Source organism: Muntiacus reevesi, chromosome 3 (genome assembly GCF_963930625.1).
Source record: "Muntiacus reevesi chromosome 3, mMunRee1.1, whole genome shotgun sequence".
Lineage (NCBI taxonomy): Eukaryota > Metazoa > Chordata > Mammalia > Artiodactyla > Cervidae > Muntiacus > Muntiacus reevesi.
Genome location: NC_089251.1, coordinates 218,428,063 through 218,444,184, shown reverse-complemented (window position 1 = coordinate 218,444,184; position 16,122 = coordinate 218,428,063). Strand labels below are relative to the sequence as shown.

At 34.7% G+C, this 16,122-nt stretch overlaps 1 protein-coding gene across 1 annotated transcript in view; it reads right to left on the bottom strand.

Annotated features, from left to right (window-relative positions):
- Window positions 1-16,122, bottom strand: part of ARHGAP15 (Rho GTPase activating protein 15) — a 677,158-nt gene that overhangs the window by 518,711 nt on the left and 142,325 nt on the right. Inside the window, exon 6 of the mRNA XM_065927842.1 lies at window positions 13,072-13,161. Within this exon, the coding sequence (XP_065783914.1) occupies window positions 13,072-13,161 (90 nt within the window). The remainder of the gene's footprint in view (window positions 1-13,071; window positions 13,162-16,122) is intronic.

The window sequence follows — 16,122 nt, the reverse complement described above, 5'->3', positions numbered from 1 at the left end:
TCTCATTAGAACTGATTCAAATGAAGGGATGTTTTGAAAGAACAGCATGTATACTATCTATGGTGAAACGGACCACCAGCCCAGGTGGGATACATGAGTCAGGTGCTCGGGCCTGGTGCACTGGGAGGACCCTGAGGAGTCGGGTGGGGAGGGAGGTGGGAGGAGGGATCGGGATGGGGAATACGTGTAACTCCATGGCTGATTCATATCAATGTATGACAAAACCCACTGAAATGTTGTGAAGTGATTGGCCTCCAACTAATAAAATAATATTAAAAAAAAAAAAATACCTTCACATCCACCACAGCGTAAGTGTATCAGTTGAAGTCATCTAACTCTATCTTTGGGCTTCCCTAGTGGTTCAGAGGGTGAAGAATCTGCCTGCAATGTGGGGAACCTGGTTTTGTTCCCTGGGTTGGGAAGATCCCCTGAAGAAGGGAATGGCAACCTGCTCCAGTATTCTTGCCTGGAGAATCTCAGGGACAGAGGATCCTGGAGGGCTACAGTCCATGGGGTCTCAAAGAGTCAGACGTGACTGAGCGACTAACAACTTTCACACAACCTCTGTCTTTAGCCACTTAGAGCTTGTATAATACACTCTTGAATGGAGGGGCCATGGTAGCAAAAACTGAGACCATGCCCAGACCCCAAGCTATGGCTCCCTCTCACCAAGACTGACATAACTCCTATCACTGCTGGTCGGCGCAGGCTTCCAGCAGCAAAAGTACAACTGAACCCTTCAAGGAGATACCCAGACACCTGATAGCAAACTGACAATATCAGAGCACTTCCTTCGAAAGTGGATCCTCAAGATCCACTGTTCTTACTAAACAACATACTATTCGGAAGCAATCAACCTAATAAAATAACGGAATTACTTCATAAAATCTCAGTTAAGGTGGTAGCTTGGGAAGACCCTGGTTAGGGAGTTGTATTCTAAGATGCTGTACATATACACTGAATCAATATCTGATACATTTTATAGTGTCCATAAGACCTAGAATGTATGAGTCTAAGGATCAAGAGACAGAAGCAGGAGCAGCTCCTGTAGAAATCCATTTGCAGCACTGATGTTTCGGACTTTTGCAACTTGGCTTGGCTAGATGAAAAATTCTTGTTCTTGGGATAGGGGATGAGTTTGTTTTTGACTTTTTCACTTTCCTGCACTGGAGAAGGAAATGGCAACCCACTCCAGTGTTCTTGCCTGGAGAATCCCAGGGACAGGGAAGCTTGGTGGGCTGTCTATGGGGTCGCACAGAGTCGGACACGACTGAAGTGACTTAGCAGCAGCAGCAGCAGTAATGGAATCACTGAACTTAAAGCTATGCTTACTGCTGTTTAAGTTTGGATACTCAAGCAGGGGACCAACAGGCACAGAAAATAGCTGTTATACTCATCAGGATAATGGGCCCTATTATTGATGAGAAGGTAAGGTTGCTTCTGTACAATGGGAGTCGGAGAAATGATTCAGGAACCCAGGGAATTCATTGAGATGTGTACTGGTGCTTCTGTGCCTGGTGAGAGCAGTGGACGGTCCACTGCAGCAAACAAAGCCTGGAAATGTCAAAAAACTAAGAGCTCAAATCTGTCACGACTGAAGGTGAGGGACATCTAGGATGAGTGGCAGAAGAGATAGACGATGAACATCAAATATGGCCTCAGACACAGTAGTGGTAGAGGAGTGTAACTTATTCTACAATAACTTTTTTATTGGCTCTTTTTTACAAACTGAGGCCAGCCACCATCTTGGTTAACTTGAGGTCCAAGTCACTTTGAGTATTTAAAGAGGGGAACTGCATCACATCCTTCTTTGTCCCACCTCACGTCCTCTTGGCTTGAGCTGTGACACCAGCTGCAGCGGGTGTAAACAGTTCTGTGAGGGCTTCAGGTCCCTTTGTCCTGACTACATCCTACCTCAAGCATATGCCATGTATCTTTTACTTCCTGCCACAGATATTCTCTAGTATATGGAGTAGGACACTAGAAAGAGTCTTCTTGGTACACAAATATACACATTCAGTCTGAAAGTTAAAAAGATTGAAAGATACTATTCCATCCTAATCCAAAGGGATGAAAAGCTGATGAACAAATGCACCATCCTGTTAATCCTTGGGTGAAAACTGTGACATATATTCTAGCCACTTTGACCAACTCAGTAACGTCCCTTGTAGTTTTTTTCATCCTATTCTGTTTCACTCTTGCTAGTTTTGAATTCTGGATTTCTGGGATTATCTCCCAAATAAACTAGCTGCAACGCAATTCCTAATCTCTAATTTTGCTTTGATGGGGAGCCCAGCCTTAATCAGAGGGCATATATGGCCAAACTATTTGCTTAAAGAGAATTCCAACCTAGCTTTCTATGAAAGGAATGGACCATTCCTCCACTGAGATACAGCTGTCTCAGTCATAAAATTCAGCATAAACAAATACACCATCAAATGCCCTACTATAAAATGTAACATCTAGCAATTATATACTAAAGGATTTAAGGTGACATCATTCATTACAGTTTTGAATGATTCTCCTGGTTATATGGGGATTTAGTGTTAAGCAGCTATAAAAGCTGCCAAAGGCAAATGTTATTGAAACAAACATTAGCAACTTATGACTACAACCTGGAGCATCCTGACCGTAACTACTATCTCTATTACGGAACCATTAGAAACAAATATAGGTTGTATCCAAAATAATTAGGAAAATAATTTACTTGAAATTTTATACTTGTGGATGGAAGAGACTGGGACATGATCATTATCATTTTTACTTTCTTTGTAAGGCTTTATTGTTCTTTTTCACAACCTATTCCTAAATACAGACAGAGGAGGGATAGGGAATTGAGTAATCAATCTTCCCAGGGAAAATAAGCAATGTTCTTCCATGAGTCAAATTAAATATTTTGAGGAAGAAAACATTTTAAGTGGCAAAAGTAGGTATTATCAAGGGTAATATCAAGTATGCATTCACAGAGTGAAAATCTTAACCAAGAATTTAAAAATAAATTCCACAGTCTTATTTTAAAAATAGGCATTTACACGTTTTTATTTTTTTGGAAAGGATGATATGCATTTGATATTATGATTCTCCCAAGTTAGTGCAATGGCGTTTTGTTACCTGACTTTTACTAAATTATAAGGTGGTTTAAAGATGTAGGCAAATATCTGGTAAAAATTGAGCATTAACTATTAAATATCATCCCTGAGAATTCAAGATTGAATTTCAACTTTCCTCCTGGAATAATTTTAACTCATTATTTCCTATAGTCTTCAAAGACTTGTGATCTATATAAATATCCACTTTATTGATCAGGAGTCTCATTGCATACAATGAGGGCTTCTACAGTTATTAGAAACTTAGAACATACACTGAAGTTGCAAAGATAATCTCATTGCTTCTGATTAAATATGTGTTAATGCACTGATGCTCAAGAACCACCAAAATTTCTTAAATTACATTTTAACTATACTATTTCTTATTTAAAAAGTGTAGCATGAGCTGAGTATTTGTCATTTAATTTGTAAATTCATGAAGAAAGATGACTTCATAAGTCTCTGAGTCATTAACAATTAATAAGATTTATTCAATATAACAATCGAATGACTGGGAAGAAATCTTGAATTTTATGAAGCCCTACACATTTCTCTCTTTTTCTCTCTTTTGACACTGTAAATTATGTTATTTCCAAAATCAAACTCAGTGAGTGGTAACAAAAAAAATTCATGTTTGGATCCAAAAGAGGGATTACAGTATCTCACATACATTCTTATTTAAGCAATACAGTATATATTTAGATTCAATAAATCTTCCTAATATTTGACTACATATTTATTTTCTAACAGAAATGAGTGTTGATAAAATTCATCAGTCAATAACAGCCAAGAGTAACATCCTTACGTAAGTCATGGAAAATACACTTTCATGTTCAGGATAAAAATCACACAAGTATGTCATTGACTCCCCTGAACCCTCCATCCCATGACGAGACAGAGAAAGGACTGCCATCAGATGAATGGCATCTGGGCCATGGTATTTCAGGTTTGTATTTTAAATATTCCATAAAGCGAGCCCTCCACTAAACGCCTCGCCAGAGCACCCAGCCAAATGAAATCAGCAAAGTTAGTGTTGAAACGCCAACTCGCCACCAGATGGCAGCAATGCTTTTATGAATAATGCAGCATTCTGTGTAGTCCATCTAAGATTTTCTATGTTAATAATAGAACAATCCTTACTTTAGTAAAAGATTTGTTCGTAATGAGGCCAGCCATTTTTTTTATGTCACTAGTTATGTTTTGTGGGATTTATTTTCTTTCTAGAATTACAGCCCCCCAAAATATTTATTTTCTTACACATTAAACATTAAAGTGCTGTCGAATTTCATTTCGATGTCGTGGTAGAAAATGCCTGTGGCTTGAAACAAATATTTTCCTTTCTGATGGACAAATAACATCTGTGGTTGTAAATGTTCCAGTGTAGCTGTCAAAAGAGAAGGGTTTCACATAATTTCCTGCCACCCTCATCAGTACATCCTACACATCAAAAGAGCGTACTCGAAACCTCCCTTTGCATGATTTGATTTCAAATCTATCACAGATCTCAAATACCAGAAACTTGTATTCTACATGATCATGGGTGTGAGAAAAACGAAGCATTGTTCAAATTCAAGTTTTTAAAAATCCCCCCAAATTATCAAGGTCTATATTACTTGGGAAGAGAATCCTCAATATCAGTGTTTCCCTTTCTGAGCTGTGTGCACCATTTGTTAATTTTCCCACTGTAAATTTTTTTGGTTTGCACATGTTCACCAAGGAAGTCAGACTAGAATTTCTCCTAGTGCTGGAAATAAAATGTTAGGCAAACTGGTGGGATGAAGGCCAAGCTTTCTGCTAAAAAAGAAATTCATCTAATCCTTCCTTAAAAGTGGATACCCCTTCCCTGGTCAAATCACCGCACACTGATCTGTTATCTGAAAACAGTTTAAACAGCTTCCTTCCTGATTCCTCCCAGGCTTCAGGCGTTTCACTTCATCCTTTCACTTAGGTCATCTCTCAACATCCTGTTTTGTTAAGATAAAAGAGCAGCCTCCTCTCTTCTTTAAATACCGAGAATCTTTAACTGTCATGCAGTGTTCACAGCTTCACTTTTGAATATTTGTTTTCTACTAAATTTTTAGTAGTGTATTTACCTAATATATTAAGAGGCTGCATAGATTCTACAAGTGGCTTCTCCAGTTCTGTATGAACACTGGCAATTTCTTTTCATTTTAACCAAGGCTATTTTTTGTCCTTGTGTACATTTCAAACCTTTGTTTATGGATGCTTGCTGTTATTTTCTTATATTGCTTTAAATACTGCTCTGAGGTTTGAGAGTTCTGCTCACCACTGCCCAGATTTTTCTCTTGCTCAGTGGCTTATGGTATATAAATGCTGTGAATATATATTCTCTTGCCTTCAGATCCAGCCTCATTATCTTATGTTTCTAAAAAAATTGAATGACATCAACTATTTATCTGCCAGTGATCCTATACTATCCAAAAACACTCAATTTTATTTCACCCTGTGTCATTCTTATGGACAAGCTATAAAATACGATACCATCTACTGGCCCCAAGTATTATGTACCAACTTTAGGGATTAAACTCTTCCTTCTTTTGGAAGAAGTCTGCTTGCTTAAAAAAAAAAAAAAAAGACATATTCATCATGAAATAAATATGGCTTCTCTCCTTTAAAATAAAAAATTAAAACTTTGAAACAGATATGAAAAGGGAATCAGTTGGTTTGAATGTTGTCTTGCTAGCATCAATGTAATCTTTTGTACTTAACAAGGTGAAAATTACAAGTGGAAAAACAGTAACGCTTGATGATTCTGCTCTGATACCATGAAATCCCTCATTGGCAGTGGTGGCTTTTGCTCAGGTGGGTGTCATGAAATCCTAACTCTGTTTCCATGTAACTCAGCTAGCCGCTCTCTGGTTCTGTGATCATGGGGAACTGCACTGTTAGCCCATGCAAGGCTCAGTGACCAACACACCAGTTCAACCTAAACATCAAGAAACAGAGCACGTTTCATAAGAGGAGAGGATGTAAATCATGACGTCAACAAATGAAGAACAGCATGTTGCATTTAGCTTGGTGTCAAACTAAACTCTAGAATTTATTCCAAATGGACAACTCTTGTCTTTAATGCAGATGGAGCCGGCCCCTTAGGTAACACACACCTATCCTTTTGCTAAAACATTAGAAGTCTAAGAAGCCACACTGACATTTTTTTTTAAATTTTGACTAATTTTATTTTATTTTGGAAACTTAAAATCTTGGTTCTCTTGGCTGATTTGGGACTGAAAGTTACTAGTGTGGCTGTTTGTCAATCTTTACTCTCAACCAGTAGCATTCTACTCTGATGATAGTTTAAAAACAAATGAAGAAAGTGTGATGGTATTGTGCCTTCTGACAGCATAACAGAGAAGCTGTGCAAATGAGTCCATGTCTTAGACTACCAAGCCTTATGGCATAACCAGTCAACATAAGCTTCCTATTATTTTCTTTGATGATGCACTCACACTATTAGTATTTTAACTCTATACTTCAGATTATACCTGTTTTTTTCCAGACATATTTATTATTTCTGAAAAGATGAATCAGAAAAAAAAAAAAGACAGTGATTCTCAAGTAACATGGACTGAACAAATAGAGTTTTTCATTTGAGGGATTTACTTGCCATCCATGGACTTGTTTCTATTTCTTTTTTCATCAGTCAGATTGTTAACTTACTCTTTGAGTCTCACTTTGAGGTCTTGCAATCTTTATTTCCTGCCTCCAGACTCTCTCCTTTGCAGTGAAATTTATACACTCCTATATGCTAATACTCTTAAATCAAGTCTCCATTTATGAAAAATTATCTCATTGCATTCATCAAGATTCTTCTGTGCAATCCCACTGGTAAAAATGAAGTTAAAATCATAAAAATAATTCTACCTTCCCCTTCAATCAGAAAAAAAAAATGTCCTGGTATCTCATCAGGAGAATAAAAAGATTTACTATTGTCTCTTATTTGGGGGCATAGTTGTTGCACTTGTTTCTAAGTTCCCTTTTGCGAGATGCTCTCAGTAACTTGGTAGAGGCTTTCCAGGCAAAAAATGCTTTTCTTAAAGTGTTAACTGGGATATGACATTAATTAAATAACTTGCATTGATTAAATATTACATTAATTATACTATTTGTTTATAGACTAAGATACTAAAAATAATTTCAGTTTGAGAACGCATATTTTTAGATAATGAATGAAGAGATTTTCAACGGTACATTTCACCTTCGTCTCTTGGTTAAGTTCAAAAGGCAGTACAGAGAATACGTGTGGAGCAGACTCTGGATTGTATTTCATAGAGACCTACCTCTCCTGCCCATATTCTTCCCAAATCCACATCTGGAACTGTTAATGCACTGTGAGATGATGTGGTTAGATGGTGAATACAACCCAGTCTTATTTATCTTAAAAATCAATCTTCTGAAGTTGCTTTCAAATACAGGACTGCTTCATTTTAACCTTAACACAGACGGGAGGCAGGTGAGTTAAAGTTTCTCTCTCATTTCTTCGGTGTGACAAGCTGTAAACTGGAGGAGGGATCCTACCGTGGGTTCTACAGAAAGTTAGAGCTGAAATTGCCCAAACTGGAACACACGTCCCTAGATGCCTGTGTTCTCTCCCCTGCACCTTCTGAATGATGGATGAATATCTAATAGGTAGATAAAATGATTGGGGACAAGCAAGAAAGGGGAAAAAAATGTATGAGACATTAAGGCTGCTCTTACTCTGGTTTATTTTTAATGCCATGCCTTTTAAGATACTGTGAGTAATTCTCTAAAGTGAAACCAGCTTTACTCGAAATCTAATGCATATATGAATGTGAAGAATCATCCTTTTGCATTTAGTCTAACTACAAGCATTGAAAAATGAAAGAGAAAATTGGTAAAAGCTCAGATTTATTTTAAACCATCACTTTTAACAGAAGGAAATGGATAAAAGCAAAATACCAGTAGTTTTCCTTTTGGCTTAAAATGACATTTTCCAAGATGTTATTAAATTATCTTTGCATTAATAAACTTAAGTAGTACTTAAAGATTTTAAGCTAAGACATATTCAGATCAGGAAGAGCAATCAAATTATGTCTAAATGTAAAGCATATCCATGGACAATATTACATGAATATGTTGAATATACATTATAGCCAGAAGACTCCATCCAAAGTCACAAAAGAAATACAACTAATGATAAATCTATTCCGAGATTTACTTCTAGGGACAGAACCTGCTCCCTTGAGATATTTTTATACATTATAAAAGAATCTCAGATCCAAGAAATTTGGTCATGATTTTTGTTGAGGTTATAAACTGGTGGGGGAGGGGGGGACAGACTCTCATCTTGAGTCATTTAATGTTTTCTGCCTTAAAAACAGGCAATTGATAAAGTTTTAATCAGTAATAATTCTTTAAGATTAAAAATATCTTATTTAAACATGTAATGTGTAGATGAGCCTGTTGCATGTTTATGGGTGCATTTATTTTTAATTTTATTTGAAAGGAAACTCAGAAAAACTGAGACCTAGTCACTTCTAGCTCCAATAAAATGTTTAATTATTTCAAATGAGTAATCACCTACTGATGTAATGAAAAGGACCAAGAAAACAGATAGTATATTTCCTATTTTTTACCCTCATTTTAAAAAGTGACTGGAGTTGACACTCAGAAATCATCTTGGATTGCAGAGCCTATAATAGTGGACACAATTTCTTAAAAAAAATTATAACAGTGAATTTTGTATTTTTATTAAAAATTCAATTTTAGCCTTAATGGTAACCATAGCATTGCTTAAAAGGTATACCCAGTCTCATGGTTGAAAAAAGCAGTATAGGATATAGTCTCTACCTTTGTATATTCTTGGGGGAGGCAAAATTAATTTACATGACAGGATTAAAGAATATTCTAGTAGTGAATTAAAAGGCATGGGATTAATTATAATACTTGGGACCATCATATATCTAACAAGGGGTAGCTCCTTAGAGGTTGGGAATGTTTTAGAGGCATATTATCTATTTATTTGAGACACACCGTGAACTCCTTTCCCCCAGACTTTTAAAAATCTTTAGCTCAGAGAGCCTTATGTTCAAAAGAAGGAAGGAAATCTGAGTGAAGATTTTCCTTCTACTTTGAAACAAGAAGATATCAGAAGTTTAAAAATTACTTATTATTATAAATTGTTTTGCAACCATTTTCTCAACTGACTGTCCTGTTAAAAAGCTTTGTGCATATGCTTGATGTACCCGTGAGGAAAGAGAGGAAGGTGACAGAAGCACCGCTCATGTTACAGATGCTGCCTGACAACACTGCCATCCTTTCACATGGTTTTATTTAGTTATTACAACTCCCTCTCTGTAAATGACATTTAGGATTATTTAAGATTATGTTGTAATCCTTTTAATCCTCAGTGCTTTAAATTTCAGGCTAAACACCAAAGAGCAAACTAGCACTTAGCAGGAATGTTTAAAACATGTGATTTGAACATAAATCTTTTTATTCATTCTTTCCCTGATGAAGACCTAGTGTTGCTCTTAAGTTAACTAAGAAAACTTGTACCACAGTTCATTTCAAATCATTCGGTTGCTAAATGCTTTCTCAAGCTACATCAGACTTGTGACAGTCCTTGACAATTATGCTAAACGAAGAATTGAACAAAAGTTAGCAGCAATGAACATTTACTACTTTAGTTTAGAATATGTATGACCTTTTTTTTTTAATAAGTGCAATACGTTTTTCAGTGTTAGTGTGTGGGAAGAACAAGTGTATGGGAAGAATCACACTATTTCCTAATGTCAAGCTATTAGATGTGGATTTACACATTGACATATGCATCATATATGCATACATCTACATACAATTATACTTTTTAAACACATTGTGATTTGTCTAGGTATGCTTTATAATAGAAGCTGTTAATAATTTTTAAAATATGTTATTTATTATTAAGGTCAATTAGGAAAAACTGTTCTATTATAAAATAGGCAGATGTTCTTCAACTCAGCCAGTGAGCATCATTCTGATTTACTAAGAGTAGCTGAATACAAAATCTAATTAATTAATGCTATCACAGTCACGCTATCATGTACCAGTCAAATAAGAATGAATCTATACCAAGAGTTTTTAATAAGACTATGAAAAAAATCTGCCTTTTAATACAAAGAAAGAAATGAACAACTCAAATGTCCAAATGACATATACGAAGGAAACAGATGAAATCCATCCTTTCTTTGTGTCACAAATATTTGCTTTTGAGTCTTTCAAGCATATCTCAGGCATGTAATTTTTTGTTTGCTTTCCTCTTCATTTTAAGTTCATCTTCTCTAGAGACATCGTAATTATGTGGCATATAATTGCTAATCCATCAACTTTTTCACGACAGATTTCAAATTTTAAATTATTTCTAATTTTGCTCTTCTTTGATTTTTCTTGAACCAAAAATCTCAATAGTCATTAGCTATCTCTAATCTATAATTCATAGACTGAGATTGAACACCATGCCTAATTCAAACTTGGAATTCTAAAGCTATTTCTGATGTAGCAAATCAGCTAAAGCTGTGATGGTCTTTTTCAGCCAGGAAGAAATGCTTCATTATTCTGTAGGTAATGAAACCCTTGTACACACACACTCACATACTCAACAATACCATAGTACCATGTTTTTGAGATATAATCATGTTTATTCTGATCATTTGAGAGTTATACCAACTAATGTACCTAATCAAATATTGATGCAAGTCATCTAGATTTAGCTCTCTGGCAAATCCTTTCTGATGTTTTTTCATTAACAACTATAAAAGCTATTTATATTGTTCCTCTCAAAAGACTTACTTTCATGGGTTGCCACTGTGGATAGGAATTAGTAAATTCTACCTAAGCTTATGTGTTTAGGTGATGAAAAGATTTCAGCATGACAAGAAAACCACATGATTCACCCTAAAAAGAATGAAGCAGGAAATGAAATCTTAATCTTTCTTTAGTTTTATTATTCACAACATCCTTATCATCACCTCTTGTTTTTCTAAACTAAAGGGTACAAGACAAAAACTGGCAACCTAGATTAAGAAAACTGAAGTCCCATGAGCTACTCAGGTACGTTACAAACAAAACTAGCTGGTAAGATTTTCACCTCTGGAAAACTAATAAAATGAGAATAGTTTAAATATTTCTGGGAGTATCTACATTCAGAAATATGAAAAATGAGTAAAATATTATAACAGAGGTAGCTAGTCACACTCAGAAAAGGTTAGGATGATGCATATTATCAAAATAGGTGGTTTAAATATATATCTGTACATATTACATTCATAGCTGTGTAAAATTATACTTGAATATTTTTCTTCTATATTCACAGCCTGTACACATCATTCATATTTGATTATTATCCTCATTTGTGAGCTAATATAACTCTTTATAAGGTTAACAGAAGAAACTGAAAAAGTCTTCCTTAATTCAACTCTGAGAGTTTGTTTCTATTATCCAAGAATTATGTCAATATCAAATTTTAACATCTTTATTTTACAACACTGGTAATTAGGATGCTAAACTAACAACACATAATAAAACTAAACCCCTTAATTCACCTTATCCAGTTCAGAACTAGCCATACTAATTATCTAGGTTGTCATAGAGGCTAGGATTATAACACCAAATTTTCTCATTTATAGCAGAATTTAAGAAGCAAGAAATTGGGAGACAGAATATACCACTGATCTACAATTCCTCACTTTAAAGCACAATTTAATTTTACTTCTTGATTCTGTAAGTTCACCTTCTAATCACTTTCAGTTTTAGTTCTTTGATTTCTTGGCAAATATATTTCGTTTTCTATACTTTATCCCTTTTTTTTTTTTCTTCTTTCTTTCCTTTTTTCCTTCTTCCTCTTCTTTGGGTTAAACCAAAAACAAAAGCAAAAACTCTACCCTATAAAAACGAACGCCTAAACAGAATTCAACTATAATCAGAAAAAATAAGTTATTCCATAATATTTTGAAAGTGCTCTTTTTGTGTGTTTTTTTTTTTTAATTACTATGAGTAAATTATTTGGCTAGACCTCATTAAGCATCTGAAAAATGCAAAAACAAACTGAAAATCAGGTTCTTCTTCCCAATGAGAGATCAGATAAAAACTGTCACCTACCTATTCTTCTATAAGACCCTATACATTAATTTTAGTGATGCATTTAAGAACAGAGTTGATTTTTCTTTAAGGGCTAAAATGGTCTCAGAATACACTTAATACAATAATTATAATGATCTAGTTCTTACTAAATGATATAAATTCTAAAACAAACCTATAAAGTTCTGGGTTACTTTGGAGATCTAAAAGTAAATTAAATGTCATATAAATATAGAAAAAAGATCAACTTCTATAATCTGAAGTTATTAATTGCCAAAGGGATTTTAGTAACATCATACATGAAACATTGTTTTCCCATTTCCTTTCTTTGAAGGATTTCATCTGGTTCTTTCCATTCAAAGCAGCCTGATTGAAATTATCAATCAGATATTTTTTCAAAAAAACAAATTATATAATATGAAAACACTGATTTATATAACTGTTCAGCTCTCTCCATCCCCCAAGTTACACTGGTAGATATAATTTATGACTGGAAGGCAGGAATGGCAGTGAATGCAAATAGTTTATTATAATTAGTGAATCTTAGTTTGTTTATATCTGAAAATCCTACACTAAATCTATGTAAGCTAAGCATTCTAGGTTTGAATCCCAAACAGCTATCAAATACACTGTAAAAGTCAATGACTTTTGGGTATGTAATTAACCACCACACAATAAACATTTTGTGTTTAGATAGCAACCAGTCACCAGAGAAAAGCAACAAACAACCAAAATTTGACAAGGAAGAGAAGCCAGTTTTTCACAATGACCTCCGCACAACTAGCTCAAGCTCATGAAAACATCTTAACAAGGTAGTCTTGTTTTGATTACCCAGGAGAGCTAAGATTTAGAAAGAATAGAACAATTTGAATCTATGTAACATTCTTACCTGAAAGACATTCTTTCTGCTTGATTTTTCCTTGGCCCACTCAATATGTGCCCCACACAAATCCACACTTTCTGGTTTGTTCCCAGCTTTCTGTAAACAAAAATGCAATAAGAAGAAAAGCACACAACACTGGTGATGCATGTCAGAAAAAATAAGCTATTGATTTAATAACTGTATATTAATGGCATAAAGGCTTTCTTCTTTCTCTTTTCCAGTTTCAAATAGATATTCTCACTCTTGTTCACTGCAGCATTATTTACAATAGCCAAGACATGGAAATGACATGTCTGTCAACCTATCAATGGATAAATGCATAAAGAAAATGTTTACATATACACACACACATATAAAATATATAAAATATTGTTGCTTTCTTGTTTAGTAGCTAAGTTATATCTGACTTATGATCCTGTGGACTGTAGCCTACCAGGCTCCTCTGTCCATGTGATTTCCCAGGCAAGAATACTGGAGTGGGTTGCCATTTCCTTCTCCAGAGGATCTTCCTCACCCAGAGATCAAACTCATGTTTGGCAGGCGGATTCACTACCACTGAGCCACCAGGGAAGTCCATATATAATGTATAAATATGTGTATATATATATATGTAAATCAGGTAGGGTAAGACAAATTCTTCTTGATCTCAGATACATGCAGAGTCTGAAAGTCTAACTCATGGACACAGGGTGGTTACCAAGGACTGAGCTAATGGGAATAAATTTGTTAAAAGTGTACAAATTTTCAGTTATAAGATGAATAAGTTCTGGGGATCGAATATACAGCATGGTGACTATAGTTAACACTGTAAATTACTAAGAGAGTAGATCTTAACATTTATAACCACATAAATACACACACAGAAACTTAACTATGTGAGCTGATGAATATTTTTAGTAGCTAATCTTAGTGTGGCAATAATTTCACAATGTACATGTATATCAAACCATCACATGATACATCTTAAACTTACACAATATTATTTGTCAATTATATCTCAAGAAAGCTGAAAAAAAGGGAAAAATAATAAATTTAAAAGATCAATTGTATGGCTTTTAAGAATTCACTTTTCTGGCTTTTAAGACTATACACATAAGTGTAATATATATTTATGTATTTGTATTTAGTCAATTTAGATCAGATAGATTATGGCATGTGCTTCCTTTTATACAGTACAATGTGGGTGTTACTTAAATGCTGTTTTTACTTCAGTAATTCATAACAATCAATTAATGGGAATGTCCTCTGTCTCTTCATATTTTCATTTGGTTCAAGTTCATCATATGTACATAACTTTCAATCTGCATAACTCTGAACATTAAAATAAAAACTTACCTGTTTGGAAAATTTCTTTACTATTTTTAAAGAAAGTTATTTAAAGTCACATTTCAAAGATTCCAACTATTTTTATATGTTCTGAGCTACTCTAGGTTTTCCTAGAGATTAAGTTCCATTTTCTCAAGCCATTTTCAATAGAATACTTTAAGTTTTTTACAAAGCTTATAATATTTTTAGACAATTTTTAACAGTATGAACTTAAGGTTAAAGCATAAAATTATGAAAAAATAGTAAAAAAAAAATGTTATAAGAAATCTATCCACAATTTTTGCCTTTTACCCACTATGTTCTATCCATTTACAGTAAATAAATTATTTTTCAGAAGAAGCCAGAAATAAGGAGGTTTTTAATAGTAAATTTTGAGATTTTCTCGATTTTTGGCAATGTAATAAAAATTTTTTGGAAACACTGTACAGGCCAAGCACAACTTTCCTCCAGGATAAATTCAGTTGGCAAAGCATCAGTTGACAGCATATCTTTCTTTTGTTATTTGGAGGTAATTCCATGGGAAACTAATCAAGATGAGCATGGCTCTTATGAATGCTTCAGACAGTGAAATACTTTTACTATTTTCCCATACTCCACAACCCAGGTGGTCACTGCTGTGGAAATCTTAAAGCATGATAATGATGTTTATTGTCAAGTGATTTATGACATAGAGAAATTAAGGGCAACCTGTTTTCTACAGTTACTTGAATTATGGGACACTCAGAACCAACAGAAATAATCATCAATAAGCACATGTAAGAAAAAAGAGTATCTTTCCCACATAATGCAATCAGGAAAAAAAAATGAAAAGAAAAGATTTTACATAAGAAGCACTTTTTATGAGCCAAACATTTCTCTATGTGTTTTATGGCTATTAATTCTTATTGCACCTGTATGAAGTAGGTACTACTGTTATTATCAGATTACAGGTAAGAAAATGTGTCAGAATGGTTTGGTAAGCTTTCCCAAGATAACACAAGCAGGAAAGGAGGAGCCAGTATTTGAATGTTAGCAGCATCCCTGCAGTCTGTTTTTACTACTGTGTTGTCCTTGAAAATTGAATATACAGTGTGATCATATTCATGTTAAAACATGAAACATTTAGGAAAAAGAGATGCTTTTCTCACTAGACTAGTACAGACATACTGATCTTGTTTCTGTCTTTCTCTGTTAAACTTGATCTTCCCATTGGGCTTTTACACCACCTGTTTACCTGGAATACCTCCCAATCTTTCCATGGCCAACTCCTTCTCCATCAGATCCTAGCTAAATGTCACCTTGTCAGAGGTCTTTTCTCTGTCTTATATAAAATAGTGGCATTCCAATATTACTGATTACTCTTTACCTACTTATTTTAATTTCACCATAGATTTCTTCCTAGTTGAATTAATATATATAGTTTTATATTGTCTGTTTTTCTCCCACAAGAATTTAATTCACTGAGCTGGGAACTTGGTTGCCTTTTCCTCCACTATTTTTCCAATGTATAGAACCATGTCTGGTAACTAACTCTTGTTCAATGAATATTTAAGTTCAGCACAGTTCAGTTCAGTTCAGTTACTCAGTCGTGTCTGACTCTTTGTGACCCCATGAACCGCAACACGCCAGGTTGCCCTGTCCATCACCAACACCCGGAGTCCACCCAAACCCATGTCCATTGAGTCGGTGATGCCATCCAACATATCATCCTCTGTCGTCCCCTTCTCCTCCTGCCTTCAATCTTTCCCAGCA